Source organism: Schistocerca cancellata, chromosome 1 (genome assembly GCF_023864275.1).
Source record: "Schistocerca cancellata isolate TAMUIC-IGC-003103 chromosome 1, iqSchCanc2.1, whole genome shotgun sequence".
Lineage (NCBI taxonomy): Eukaryota > Metazoa > Arthropoda > Insecta > Orthoptera > Acrididae > Schistocerca > Schistocerca cancellata.
In genome coordinates this window covers 1,191,934,305-1,191,950,469 of record NC_064626.1, presented here as the reverse complement: position 1 = coordinate 1,191,950,469, position 16,165 = coordinate 1,191,934,305, and the positions used below count along the sequence as shown (strand labels likewise).

The window sequence follows — 16,165 nt, the reverse complement described above, 5'->3', positions numbered from 1 at the left end:
GAGTAGTGTTCATATGTCCATCCTTGTGTTAAACGGTTACAAAGACTTCAGCCGTTCAATATGAAATGAAACTTAAAACACCTGCACCCATTTCTTTTGAATTTAATTTAATTATGCAACCAGTCTTGGTGTTCGATTAAACCATCGTCAGGGCCCTGTGTAAAAAAAACAACAATACCTACATACTTAGATTAACAAATACACTAGTAAACGGACAGTATAACATTTGGGAAACAATAATGCCCAAGGAAATTTACACTAAATATTTGCCAACAGGCAAACTGAACTGGATGCTACATCAATGTTAGTGAACCATTCAAATGTAAAACAACAGCAGTTATGAAATTTTATGAATATTAACTGTGAGAAACATATAAAAGTATAAGGTCATATAACAATAAAAACTAATCTAGTTATTGGAAGTCAGGAACATACACTGATCTCAGATACCTTTAGGTTTCTCGCACTTAGGAAAAACTAAAATGTAAAACTAATATAACACACCATAACAAATTACAGCTATGCACACAGTTTTAAAATATAACATGAGAGACAGACACAAGCAAAATACCATCATTAAGAGGATAGTCTATGGGTAAATAGGTGTGTAGTTAGGTGACACAATAGACTTCAGATTCCTGAAGTACGCCTACAAAATTGTACGGAAATTTCTGTAGAGTATTATAGATACATGAAAAGATGTTTTCAGTGAAATCAGAAAGCAAGTAATCCAAAAAAATGTGCACTTATATGACAAGTAGTCCTTGCAAGAGACAAGTCAGAGGATAGAGTCAACTATCATCAGTGATTCCTATAAAGGACAAGTGGTCAAAACAAAGTGAATAAAAAAATGTTGAGGTAGAAAACATCAAGACTGTAATGAGGGAAAACAGTTATGTTGTATGCAAACAAAAATGTGTCATGGAACCAAATATAAACAAACACCTACAGTGCAACATACTGAGAAATATATAAATAATATGCCAAAGGATAATTCCATGTACGATGCACAAGATGACAACACGAATCTATACATCTATTATGTAATAATATAAAACTGTTACAACTGAACATATATGGGAAAATACTATAAACAAACACCTATTTTGTATTATACCACAAAGTTACATAAATATATAGCTACATGTCACACAATAAATATAAGACAGTGTCTATTGACACACAGTCAACATGGGTTTAGAAAACATCGTTCCTGTGAAACACAACTAGCTCTTTATTCACATGAAGTGTTGAGTGCTACTGACAAGGGATTTCAGATCGATTCCGTATTTCTGGATTCCGGAAGGTTTTTGACACTGTACCACACAAGTGGCTCATAGTGAAATTGCACGCTTATGGAATATCGTCTCAGTTATGTGACTGCATTTGTCATTTCCTGTCAGAGAGGTCACAGTTCGTAGTAATTGATGGAAAATCATCGAGTAAAACAGAAGTGATTTCTCGAGTTCCCCAAGGTGGTGTTATAGGCCCTTTGCTGTTCCTTATCTACATTAATGATTCTGGAGACAATCTGAGCAGATGTCTTCGGTTGTTTGCAGATGACGCTGTCGTTTATCGACTAATAAAGTCATCAGAAGACCAAAACAAACTGCAAAACGATTTAGAAAAGATATCTGAATGGTGCGAAAAGTGGCAGTTGACCCTAAATAACGAAAAGTGTGAGGTCATCCACATGAGTGCTACAAGGAACTCATTAAACTTCGGTTACACAATAAATCAGCCTAATCTAAAAGCCGTAAAGTCAACTAAATACCTAGGTATTACAATTACGAACAACTTAAATTGGAAGGAACACATAGAAAATGTTGTGGGGAAGGCTAACCAAAGACTTTGTTTCATTGGCAGGACACTTAGAAAATGTAACAGATCTACTAAGGAGACTGCCTACAATACACTTGTCTGTCCTCTCTTAGAATACTGCTGTGCGGTGTGGGATCCTTACCAGATAGGACTGACGGAGTACATTGAAAAAGTTCAAAGAAAGGAAGCACGTTTTGTATTATCGCGAAATATGGGAGAGTGTCGCAGAAATGATACAGGATTTGGGCTGGACATCATTAAAAGAAAGGCGTTTTCCGTTGCGATGGAATCTTCTCACGAAATTCCAATCACCAACTTTCTCCTCCGAATGCGAAAATATTTTGTTGACACCGACCTACATATGGAGGAACGATGACCAAGATAAAATAAGGGAAATCAGAGCTCATACAGAAAGATGTAAGTATTCATTCTTTCCGCGCACTATACGAGATTGGAATAATAGAGAATTGTGAAGGTGGTTCAATGAACCCTCTGCCAGGCACTTAAATGTGATTTGCAGAGTATCTATGTAGATGTAGATGTAGAATGCAGGAAACATCAAGACAGTAATGAAGGCAAACAACGTGTCTTATGTGTCCAACAAATGCGTTGAAGAACCAGACAAATAACTGCCATTTATATCAAGAAATATATATGTAATACATTAAATGGGTAATTTCCTGGCAAGGTGGACAAAGTTTAAGGGTGAATGTATCCTTGTATCATATGATAAAATTACAATAGGACACCATCAGGGAATATACTAAAGACAAATATCTATCTTGTACAATATCAGAAATATATGGAATATATGTAAGGAACCAGAAACTAATATAGCTAATGCCATCAAGTGATGGGGTAGTCTTGTAAAAACAAATACCTATGTCATAAATCAGACCTATGTGACCAGGTAAAGATTCAGACACTACTATAACATAACTCCAACAATGTGGTGTAGCAAACATTAATATAACACATCAATGAATCAAATTAAGAACAGGTGATAGGTCAAAGAATATTAATCTGTATGTCACACAATAAATTTAAAAACCAGGAGGTACTACAAGCAAACATCTGTGTCATACGATATCTAAAATATTACACAAAAGTAAAACACAGGAGTGTAGAGCAGCATAAAAAGATCACATTAACAGACAAGTACAAAATATTTTGCATAAAAAGAATATTCATGTATGTAATGAGAAACAAATAAAATATTACCATGTGGAGTTACACGTCAATATGTAGTCAGCAAAATGTTAGCAACATCTAAAGCAATCAGAAGCAACTGTGTGTGAACATCCAGGGATGTTGGTATATTACAACAAACTTGTTTGTCTATATCTGTTTCTTCAACACTTCGTTGGATACATACAACATGTTGTTTGCCTTCATTACTGTCTTGATGTTTCCTACCTTAACTGTTTTGTATTTACTGTGTGACATGTAAATATATATTTACATAAATTTTTGGTGTTATATAAAATAGGTGTTTGTCTATAGTATATTGCCTGTATATGTTCTACTGTCAAGGTTTTATATTATTAATGATATATGGATACTTTCACTCTTTCATTTTGAACACCTTATCTGGATATTATCTTTTGATGTATTATTTATATATTTTGTGGTATGTTGTGACATAGGTGTTTGTTTATGTCTGGTTCTTTGACACATTTTTGGATACATATGACATTTCAGTTGTGTGGTTTTGATTTACCTCTGTCCTCGTGCCTGGGTGATGAGGTGAAGGAGATCGGAGGGGCTTCCTTAGTCTGGTGACAAGGTGTCAAAATCTATGATGTCCTCCTTGTAAGTCAGATATGCCAGAGTTTTATCTGATGGTGCCTGGGACAGCTTTTGACCCAAATTTCGTGATTCTTTCCCTGCTCTCTTTCCTTTCAAGGATGATGGGGAAAGGGGGTACTGAAATGCACTCTGGGGTCCTTTCTTGATGCTCACTGTGAAAATGTTGCTGGACTCAGGTCTTTACTCACTTTGCTTTGATAAGTACAGGTGCTTGTGGTGGATAATGGTGTGCTGGACATTGGATGTGTCTTAGGTATCCACCTTGGGAACAGGCTTCTGCACCACGAAAGCATACAAAGTGGCAGATACAGGTGGTTTTGTCACCTTATATTCTTTTTTGGCTTCTGCATAGATCCACTTGTTCACTTTCATTTCATAGAATTTGTGTTCCTCAGCAAAAACAGGGCAGTCTTGTCTCCAGATTGGATGGCTCCCAGAACTGTTAATGCATATAGCTGGAGACATGCAACAAGTCCCAGATTTATAGGTTGCATTTCCACACTTCCCATAGGTCACTTCACGTGCAGAACCCAACATTGTATGGCCTGTTGGCTGGCATTTGTAGCACTGGATAGGGTTAGGCACTTAAGGCCTCTGCCATAATGTGTTCAGGCAGCATTGGAGAACTGAAGGTCATAACAAATTTCTCCAATACTCCTTTGTGTTCTTTGGTCCACATTAACTACCATATGTTATGCCCATTCTTGTTTGAGTTCTGAGAGGTCTATCTCCATAATAACATGGCATGTGAACACACCCTTGCTTGAGTTGGAGTTATGTAATTTTTTTTACTTCCTAAGAAGTTTCAACCAACAAGGAACAATTTCATAAATGCTTACCACACTTTAAGCTATCAGAAAACACTTCTAATCCTTTATGAATATATAATGGGGATACTTTTCAAATGCCCTCTCCTTCCTCTTCATCACTACAAACACATTCTAAATTATGACTCCTTGAGCCCCATTACTAAATACAATTTGATTATCAGCCTGCCTCATTTGTCTGGAATAGTGAGCTGGAGTACTCCCAGATTTATTTTATTTTTATTTACACATCAAGTTCCGTAGGACCAAATTGAGGAGCAAACCTCCAAGGTCATGGAACGTGTCAGTACATGAAACTACAACATAAAAGTAATAACAGATAAAAATAAATGTTCATGAACCTGAAAAAATGTCAGTCCATAAGTTTAAGTAAACGCTATCAGTACAATAATAATCAGCTTAATTTTTCAAGGAACTCCTCAACAGAATAGAAGGAGTGACTCATGAGGATACACCCATCAACTGGGAGTTGAAAAATTTAATTTCAAGTGTTCCATCTTTTGCCCATGTGCAGCTAGGGCAGTAAAGGTCCACTCAAACAGAATGCTGCTTGCCTGAGTAGCCTTACACAACTGAGATGGGGTGGGTCCCAAGAGTTTACCTGCTAATGGCTATTCCACCTCAAGAATCAGGTATCTTATCAGTGCACAGCACACTTTGAGATTGAGGGGTTATTTATAGAGGATTTACCATCCTTGCAATATGGGCAGTTAAGCCAAGATCCCTGTTGTCTCTGACACACAATGTCCCACCACCGTGCGCGCCCAGAGCTTATGGTAACAGAGGATTTGCAGTGCTCACCAGATCCCAGCTCAGGAATTTCAGGGTCATCAAGCCTGTACCCAGTAGACAAATTCTGAGCCCCTGAGGACCATACACAGTACAAAATGCTGTAATGTGTGTTCATGTCTTTACGCGTTTAGACTTTACTTAAGTGCAATAATGGCACCACACCAATCATGAAAAACAACCCCATACCATAACACTACCTCCTCCATATTTCACTGTTGACAGTGCACATGATAGCAGGTAATGTTCCCTATGCATCAGCCAAACACAAACTCCTCCATTAGATTGCCACAGAATACAGCGTTATCCGTCAGTCCATATCACTCCTTTCGAGACATATGCTGTCCAGAGGTATTGTTCTTTATGCCACCTAATGCATCATTTAGTATTTACTGCGGAAATGAATGTTGTGTCAATATCACTCCTTTCGAGACATATGCTGTCCAGAGGTATTGTTCTTTATGCCACCTAATGCATCATTTAGCATTTACTGCGGAAATGAATGTTGTGTGTGTCTCTCTTTGACCGATGAAGGCTGCAGCCAGAAGCTGTATGTAGCATTTACTGCAGAAATGATGTGACTTATGAGGAGCAGCTCAACATTGTAGTCCAATCTTTTTAACTCCCTACACACTGTTATTGTGCTAGCTGTACTGTTAGTAGTGTTTCGGAACTCATTAGTAATTCCTTCAACTGATTTCATACCATTGTTTGCAACCAACCTCTGGTATGTGTGTAGATCCCTGTCTGACAGTACATTAGGTCTGTCTGGAATTGATTTGACAGTGGTTTTTCCTTTGTATTCCCACCTCACAATCACATAACCAACAGTTGAACTGCGCAGCTTTAGAAGGGTTGAAATGTCCCTTGTAACATCCCCTTCAGCTTTAAAATACATAGACCACTTTCAGAAGATGCCACAGCAACAATTTGTAGCATTTATGACATCGGTTTTCAGGAGTCATTGTTGATTAAGAACAGAAGCACTGCAATACAATTACATTTGTGATTTTTAACTCTTCTTTCACACAGTTTCATATTTATGTGCCACTAAAGAACTGTTTAAGATCAAAGCAACTTTCTTATGAACATTGTACTAGATGCCCTACAAAGAGAAATTCAAACATTAAACTGAGAGTGGGTGAGACTGAGAAGACGTTTGGCAAAAGGGCCTGAATAGTGACATTGGTGTGCAGCAATAGTTGCCATGCATATGTGCCACCGATGAGGTCGACACCAGTATCGATCTGAACATCATCTTTGAACCAAGCAAAACATTATCTTTGTGTAGAGCTGCCATCCAGTTCTTTGTAAGCCTTACTTGTGTAAAGAGGTGAATAAATGAACTCCTGATTATAAGGTGGTGTTTGGTGTATCTCACCCGAGCATCTACCTCACTGCTGACCCCGAGCTGTAACGTCTTCTGTTTTTGCTGTTTTACCGTGTCCGTGGCCTCCGCATCGGTTATTTTCGCGTGTATTACATCAACACAACATTTGAACAATGGCTTCGACCCCACACCTAACACCGGATTTTGTGACCGACATGCATCATGTTGCGAGCGATATACACCCGCCAGGACCGCAACACGATGCCTCTCACTCGTCGATTACGCTGATTTCGCCGGGCGTTTTCATGCCTGTAACAATAAGTGAGATTAGGAATGTGCATGACTCCGGCTATCAGACGCCTTTGTTCCCACCACATGTGCCCTCCCTCATCAACGGTGCAGTTACCTCTTACAGATCTCCGTGCAGTGTGGGATCAATGCCAATTTCTGCAAATGCTTCATTGGTTAACCTACCACCGCCAGGACAATGGTTTGCCACGCCGCAATCCGTGCAGTACCACGCGGATTACTGCCACGTGGCCCGAATTGCTTTGTTCACAGCATCCGACCACGCCCACGCCTGCCTCGGTTCAACATCAGCACATGCCTTCCTGCTTCAATACCTCGGCTTGCAACAGGACCAATGGCTTGTTATCTGTGCCTGACCTCCATCTCCGTCCTACTGCTACACCTCAGTGTTTTGTGCCACGACATTCACCTTATCCGCACACCGCTTTGAGTGAAGTGACTATGAACAGTGAACATTCACATACTCCGCCCAATGTTCGACATCATTTTCCTCACTCTGCTTCTCGACAGCCCGCACCTCCGCAGCCTCCCTGCAACACAGGTGGTTCCACCTCTGACCGCACGTCGAGCTTTCTGCGGACTGGCAGCATTTTGAAACTTTGAACTTTTTCTCACCTGTCGCCCCCATGCCAGCTCCAGTCGAGCTTCTGCTCCCGTTCTCAGCACATCTCGGTGCCTCACACGCGTCAGCCTTCCGCGTCACAACGGAACGCGCTCTACCACAACGCGTCACCTTCACGCTGCCACCCGACCAGCCGTCGTCGCCACATACCCTGGAGACATACTCTCCTGCAATACTGCAGCATGCCCCAACAAATTCAACTCACACTGTTCTTCCGAACGTTCTACAACGCTTACCGATGCTGCTGCCGTTCAATCCTGAGAGGACAACAACCTGGTTCAAAATTGTGGACGAAGTGTTCGACCATTTCAAACTCGACGAATCAACCAGATTTCTGTGCCTTATCACCCACCTGCACGACCAGGACGACTTGATTGCTGACCTGATCAACGCCCCGGACTCAGCTACCCGGTACACTCTAGCCAAAAAGACAGTTCTACGTCGGCTTGCGCGCTCAACTGAGACAGCAGTACGGCCAGTGCTCCACATCGAGCAACTAGGCAACAACAAACCTTCACAACTTTGGAGACGGCTACGAGCCCTGGTCAGCGACGATCTACTGTCTGACACAGCTCTCCTTACCATCTGGACAGATAAACTACCTCCTCACATCCGCTTTACTTCTTACATAATCAATATAAATAAAAATGCTCTCCAGTGGTATGTTACAAGTATGAAGATTACACTACATATCTTACACCATGTTTGAAGTCACTGAGCTCTCCTTACTGACCCATTCTGCTGTTACTGTTTCTCTACTGACAACACTATACTTCACATGTCCTTTTCTACTGGCAGGTCAACCTCTTGTGACATCCAGTGGTCAATTCTGCATTACACAGTGTTGTCTGGGTACTTTTGATCAGATAGGGTATGTAGTGATAAATTGTGTACAATCAAATTACCATTTTTTACTCTGTTCTCATAAAAACTATGGGCTGATATATGGTGCAATACAACATAGATGTTTCAGAGTGAAAGTAACACTATAAATGCATGTAACATTTGCTGGTCTGTAAATTATATACAATGAGTACACAACTAGAAAATTGATTTGGTATTGCCAGTACTTTCAAATTACATCTAATTAGTACAGAAGGGAAAAACATTATAAATGGAAAATCACAAATAATTGAACTGATTTTGGACAAAGACCTGTGTCAAAATGTATTTTTCTTTAATTACAGATATTTATTCCATGATTTCTATTACAATAGCTTCTTATCTTCTAACAGATGTACTGTTGTCATTACGATGTACAAAGCTACCAGATCATATTGTTCATCTACACTGCAGAAGCTCATGCATCACACTGCTCTTTATTACTTCACAATACTGTCACTTATACTTGTTTTTAACTTACCTCATTAAATCGAGATAAATGGCTGTTCTTGTGACTGCTCTGATTACTTTCCAATGAAGTTTTGCTTTCCCTTCCTGAAGCTTCTGATTTTTTTGTACTTGAAACAGATCTCATTACTGTGGACTTTCTTTTCATGGCTGAGTTTTCATTGTACATAGAGAATCTGCTCACCAAAGGAAATTTTCCACAGTTCCTCAATGTTTTTTTATCATATATTCTGTTGTCAGTTTCATTCTGCATGCTTAAACTTTCACTTGAGTCAGGTATAAGCATCAATAAATCTCTGCAATATTTTGCAATCTCCTGAATGCAACATAAAATTATGGCCTCATTTAATGCGGTAATACTTATTCATGTAACAAAAAATTAACTTACAAGGTGACTGTTTTACACTTACATCACCAGAGTCTTCACTTTCACAAGATATCACTCCTGATTTTGAGGAAATTTCAGTAAGTTCAATAATTAATTTCAAAAATTCCCTTAGTTTCTTTGGTATGCACATTAATACTGAAGTTGGGATGTGGTTCAAAACTGCCTGCAAAGTGAAACAATACAGGGCGTTTCAAAAAGAAAGAGCAGATTTCAAACATTTATTTCTCAAAAACTACAAATGATAGAAACACAATTCAAACGTTTCTTGTCAGAGAAAGGTTCAAAGTTTTTCAATGGTCCGCGCAGAAGTTCCATGCAAATCCGCAGTGGCGCTGGCGTTTGTTTGTAGGAAAATGGCGACGACACCACAGGAACGATCATTTTGTGTGCTGCAATTTGCAAAGTTAGAGTCCATTGTTGGTGTGCAACGTGCATTCCGCCGTCAATTCAACAAACAGCCGCCTCGTCATAAGCAAATTTATGAGTGGCATCACAGATTCGTAGAAGATGGTTGCATCTGCAAGCGAAAAAGCACGGGTCGTCCACGCACATCGGATGAAAATGTCGAGCGTGTCCGTGCAGCTTACGAAAGGAGCCCTAGAAAATCCACGACACGGGCAAGTCACGAACTAAACATGTCTAAAACAACGGTATGGCGCGTTCTGAGTAACCGTCTGCACATGAAGCCGTACAAACTGCAGTTATTGCAAGCATTGCGTCCTGACGACCACAACAAAAGGTTCGAATTTTCAACTGCAATTCTACAGGACATGGAAGAGGACAATTTTGCCGAACGATTAATTTTTTCAGATGAATCAACGTTTCACATTTCTGGTAAAGTTAATCGGCATAACGTACGAATTTGGGCGAGTGAAACTCCGAGGGACGTTATTCAACATGAAAGAGACTCACCAAAGGTTAACGTCTTTTGTGCAATTTCGGTAAACAAAGTTTATGGACCTTTCTTTTTCATGGAGAAAACTATCACAGGAACCATTTACCTGGACATGTTAGAAAACTGGCTATTTCCTCAACTTCAGGAAGATTCAAATCACTTCATCTTCATGCAAGATGGCGCCCCACCACACTTCTCTGAACCTGTACGACGGTACCTAAATAACACCATTCCAGGACGGTGGATTGGAAGAGCAGGAGCACAAGATCAATGTCATCGTCTGTGGCCTCCCAGGTCACCAGACCTTACTCCCTGCGATTTTTATTTGTGGGGGTACATAAAGGACTGTGTTTATGTCCCACCTATGCCCGCTACTCTTCAAGAGGTACGACATCGAATTGTTGCGGCCGTGAATTCGGTAACTAAAGACCAGTTGCGTCGTGTGTGGCAAGAAATGAGATACCGGTTTGATATTTGTCGTGTAACAAATGGTGCTCATATTGAGGTACAGTTTTGATATTTGTTGTGTAACATTTGGTACTCATATTGAGTGAAGGACCGTTGGAATTGTGTTTCTATCATTTGTAGTTTTTGAGAAATAAATGTTTGAAATCTGCTCTTTCTTTTTGAAACGCCCTGTATTTAGTTTGGCAAAAAAAGTAAAATAATGAAATAAAAGTAACTAACTTAGAAATTTAATATTAAAAGATTATCAACAATGCAAGAAAAGCCAGATTGCTACTTACCATAAAGAAGATACATCAAGTTGCAGACAGGCACAATTAAGAGAGATTTACGTATAGCTTTTGTCCACAGCCTTCATCATTAAAAGAGAGAACACACAACATTCACAGACACAAGCAAGCACACCTAACGCACACACGACTGCCAACACCAGCCAAGAATACTTTTCTCATGTGTTACAGTAACTTAACAGCCTGTTCCACTGAATCATGAGAAATTTAAATCTATATCTATACTTTGAAAACCATCGTGAAGGGCATGGCGGAAGGTCCTTCCCATGGTTACACATTAAAATAGAAGATGACACAAGCAAATGTATCAGATATAAAAGTTTCTTCCATTTCCATTCACATATGGAGTGTGGAAACATAGATTGCTGAAATTTCTCTATGTGCAGTGTAATTAGGGTATATCTTCACAGTTCTTACAGGTGTGGTATGTACGGCGTAGTAGTTTATTCCCCACTTAATATTGCTTCTGGAACCCTTGCAAGTAGGCTTTAATGGGACAGATAGTGTCTATTTTCAAGCATCTGCAAGTTCAAATTTTTCAGCATCTCAGTGGCTCTCTTCCATGGGTTGAACAAACTGATTACATTCACACTGCCCTTCTTTGTATATATGTTGAACGTCTCCTAAAGTTATATTTGGTATGGGTCCCAAACATGTGAGCAGTATCCCAGGATGTACAGCACAGATGTTTTGTAGGTAGGGTTCTATCTAGACTGATTCTATTTTCCCAGTATCCTACCAATAAGATAAATTCTACCACCTGCCTTCCTTACGAGGTGGAGGAAGTGAAGGTAGAGATTAATGTCTAATGTCCCATCGACAACAAGATTATCAGAGAAGGAGCAAAAACTCAGCTTGAGAATGATGAGAAAGGAAATCGGCCATACCATTTTGAAGGAACCATCCCAGCATTTGCCTGAAGTGATTTAGGGAAACTGTGGAAAACATAAATCAGAATGGCTGGTTGCGGGTTTGAGCTGTCGCCCTATCAAATGTGAGTCCAGTGTCCTTATCTATGACTGAGTATGTGTAGTCATTCCATTTCATATTCCTATAAATTGTTACACCCACAGGTTTCTATTAGTTGACCAATTTCAGGTATGACTATACCAACATTGTGGTCAAGAGGTACTACACTTTGCAATTTGTTGTTGTTGTCCAGAGACTGGTTTGATGCAGCTCTCCATGCTACTCTATCCTGTGCAAGCTTCTTCATGTCCCAGTACCTACTGCAGCCTACATCCTCCTAAATCTGCTTAGTGCATTCATGTCTTGGTCTCCCTCTACGATTTTTACCCTCCAAGCTGTCCTCCAGTACTAAATTGGTGATCCCTTGATGCCTCAGAATATGTCCTACCAACCGATCCCTTCTTTCAGTCAATTTGTGCCACTAACTTCTCTTCTCCCCAATTCTATTCAATACGTCCTCATTAGTTATGTGATCTACCCATCTAATATTCAGCATTCTTCTGTAGCACCACATTTCGAAAGCTTCTATTCCCTTCTTGTCTAAACTATTTATCGTCCATGTTTCACTTCCATACATGGCTACACTCCATACAAATACTTTCAGAAACGACTTCCTGACACTTAAATCTATACTTGATGTTAACAAATTTCACTTATTCAGAAACACTTTCCTTGCCATTGCCAGTCTACATTTTATATCCCCTCTACTTCGAGCATCTTTAGTTATTTTGCTCCCCAAATAGCAAAACTCCTTTACTGCTTTAAGCGTCTCGTTTCCTAATCTAATTCCCTCAGTATCACCTGATTTAATTCGACTACATTCCATTATCCTCATTATGCTTTAGTTGATGTTCATCTTATATCCTTCTTTCAAGACACTATCCATTTTGTTCAGCTGCTCTTCCAGATCCTGTGCTGCCTCTGACAGGATTACAATGTCATCGGCGAACCTCAAAGTTTTTATTTCTTCTCCATGGATTTTAATTCCTACTCCAAATTTTTCTTTTGTTTCCTTTATTGCTTGCTCAATATAAAGATTGAATAACATCAGGGGTAGGCTACAACCCTGTCTCACTCCCTTCCCAACCACTGCTTCCCTCTCATGCCCCTCGACTCTAATAACTGCCATCTGGTTTCTGTACAAATTGTAAATAGCCTTTCGCTCCCTGTATTTTACCCCTGCCACCTTTAGAATTTGAAAGAGAGTATTCCAGTCAACATTGTCAAAAGCCTTCTCTACGTCTACAAATGTTAGAAACGTAGGCTTGCCTTTCCTTAATCTCTTTTCTAAAGTAAGTCATAGGGTCAGAATCGCCTCACGTGTTTCAACATTTCTACGGAATCCAAACTGATCTTCCTCGAGGTCGCCTTCTACCAGTTTTTCCATTCGTCTGTAAAGAATTCGCGTTAGTATTTTGCAGCCGTGGCTTATTAAATTGATAGTTTGGTAATTTTCACATCTGTCAACACCTGCTTTCTTTGGGATTGGAATTATTATAGTCTTCTTGAAGTCTGAGGGTATTTCGCCTGTCTCATACATCTTGCTCACTAGATGGTAGAGTTTTGTCAGGACTGGCTCTCCCAAAGCCGTCAGTAGTTCTAATGGAATGTTGTCTACTCCTGGGGCCTTGTTTCAACTTAGGTCTTTCAGTGCTCTGTCAAACTCTTCACACAGTATCATATCTCCTATTTCATCTTCATCTACATCCTCTTCCATTTCCATAATATTGTCCTCAAGAACATCACCCTTGTATAGACCCTCTATGTACTCCTTCCACCTTTCTGCTTTCCCTCCTTTGCTTAGAACTGGGTTTCCATCAGAGCTCTTGATATTCATGCAAGTGGCTCTCCTTGCTCCAAAGGTCTCTTTAATTTTCCTGTGGGCAATATCTATCTTACCCCTAGTGTGATATGCCTCTACATCCATACATTTGTCCTCTAGCCATCCCTGCTTATAGCCATTTTGCACTTCCTGTCGATCTCATTTTTGAGACGTTTGTATTCCTTTTTGCCTGCTTCATTTACTGCATTTTTGTATTTTCTCCTTTCATCAATTAAATTCAATATCTCCTCTGTTACCCAAGGATTTCTATTAACCCTCATCTTTTTGCCTACTTGATACTCTACTGCCCTCACTATTTCGTCTCTCAAAGCTACCCATTCTTCTACTGTATTTCTTGCCCCCCTTCTTGTCAATCGTTCCCTAATGCTCTCCCTGAAACTCTCTACAACCTCTGGTTCTGTCAGTTTATCCAGGTCCCATCTCCTTAAATTCCCTTCTTTTTTCAGTTTCTTCAGTTTTAATCTTCAGTTCATAACCAATAGATTGTGGTCAGAGTCCACATCTGCCCCTGGAAATGTCTTACAATTTAAAACCTGGTTCCTAAATCTCTGTCTTACCATTATATAATCTATTTGAAACCTGTCAGTATCTCCAGGCTTCTTCCATGTATACAACCTCCTTTTATGATTCTTGAACTAAGTGTTAGCTATGATTTAGTTGTGCTATGTGCAAAATTCTACAAGGCGGCTTCCTCTTTCATTACTTACCCCCAATCCATATTCACCTACTATGTTTCCTTCTCTTCCTTTTCCTACTATCGAATTCCAGTCACCCATGACTATTAAATTTTCGTCTCCCTTCACTATCTGAATAATTTCTTTTATCTCATCATACATTTCTTCAATTTCTTCGTCATCTGCAGAGCTACTTGGCATATAGTTTTAGACTTGTACTACTGTTGTAGGCGTGGGCTTCGTGTCTATCTTGGCCACAATAATGCGTTCACTATGTTGTTTGTAGTAGCTTACCGGCATTCCAGTTTTTTAATTCATTATTAAACCTACTCCTGCAACACCCTTTTTTGATTTTGTATTTATAACCCTGTATTCACCTGACTAGAAGTCTTGTTCCTCCTGCCACCGAACTTCACTAATTCACACTATATCTAACTTTAACCTCCCATTTCCCTTTTTAAATTTTCTAACCTACCTGCCCGATTAAGAGATCTGACATTCCATACTCTAATCCATAAAACGCGAGTTTTCTTTCTCCTGATAACAACGTCCTCCTCAGCAGTCCCCGCCCAGAGATCCGAATGGGGGACTATTTTACCTCCAGAATATTTTACCCAAGGCTGTAGTTTCCCCTTGCTTTCAGCTGTTCGTAGTACAAGCACAGAAAGGCCATTTTGGTTAGTGTTTCAAGGCCAGATCAGTCTATCATCCAGACTGTTGCCCCTGACTGAAAGGGCTGCTGCCCCTCTTCAGGAACCACACGTTTGTCTGGCCTCTCAACATATACCCCTCCATTGTGGTTGCACCTATGGTACGGCTATCTGTATCGCTGAGGCATGCAAGCCTCCCCACCAACAGCAAGGTCCATGGTTCATCGAAATTTATGAAGAGTAAAATTTTATATTTCTGTACATTTAAAGCAAGTTGCCAATATTTGCACTATATCGAAGTCGTATTAAGATCTGACCAAATATTTCCGCAGCTTTTTTCAGAAAAAAAACTTCATTATGAATGAGCCTCATCTGCAAAAAGCCTGAAGTTACTATTAATACTGCCTGCCCAGACTTTATCACACAACATGAACAGCATGTTCCCAAAACAAATCTGAAATTACTTCTACATTTGTCAATGGCTCTTGATAGAAAGTAGCACATAACATCCTCCTTACAAAGAAATCCTCAATCCAGTAACACTTTAGTTTGATACTGGCGAGCTAACATCCCAAAGATGTATGGGCTCACAGACGGTTCCCCTTCATCGTAATGTCTTGGCTCAAACTCGCCTAAGGGTTGAACCGCATCTGTCGCATTACACACCCTAAATTAGACACTTGTGACCTTTGGTTAAATTGTCTGGCTGATGTCAAGTTTGCAAAGTTGTATAAACATACAACGTTGATATATCATATAACAACAGTAATAATAATATGGGGAGCTAAATTAACGACCCATAAATCATGTAGGCCACACAGTTGCAATTTGGTTAGAATAATGTTTATTCAGAAAGCAAACTAATAACAAAAGTGGTCGTATTCAGAGTTACTGTTACACTCAAGCACATATCCATTTGACACAGTTCGACCATTCACAATATCATCACGAAACACAAGTCTAATACTCCACCTCAATATATCTAAAAACAAAGATGTATCTAAAAACAAAGATGATGAGACTTACCAAACAAAAGCGCTGGCAGGTCGATAGACACATAAACATACACACAAAATTCAAGCTTTTGCAACAAACGGTTGCTTCGTCAGGAAAGAGGGAAGGATTTTTTTTTTT

The 16,165-nt window shown here is 39.7% G+C and overlaps 1 protein-coding gene across 5 annotated transcripts in view; it reads right to left on the bottom strand.

Moving 5' to 3' along the window:
- Positions 1-16,165, bottom strand: part of LOC126094416 (uncharacterized) — a 214,355-nt gene that overhangs the window by 155,455 nt on the left and 42,735 nt on the right. For all 5 annotated transcript variants that reach the window (XR_007521834.1, XR_007521837.1, XM_049908801.1 and 2 more), the window contains exons 4-5: positions 9,268-9,408; positions 8,871-9,173 (exon numbers count right to left, since the gene is read on the bottom strand). Coding sequence is in view for 3 of the 5 variants with exons in the window: in XM_049908801.1 (XP_049764758.1) it covers positions 8,871-9,173; positions 9,268-9,408 (444 nt within the window). In the remaining 2 variants the exon portion in view is untranslated. The remainder of the gene's footprint in view (positions 1-8,870; positions 9,174-9,267; positions 9,409-16,165) is intronic.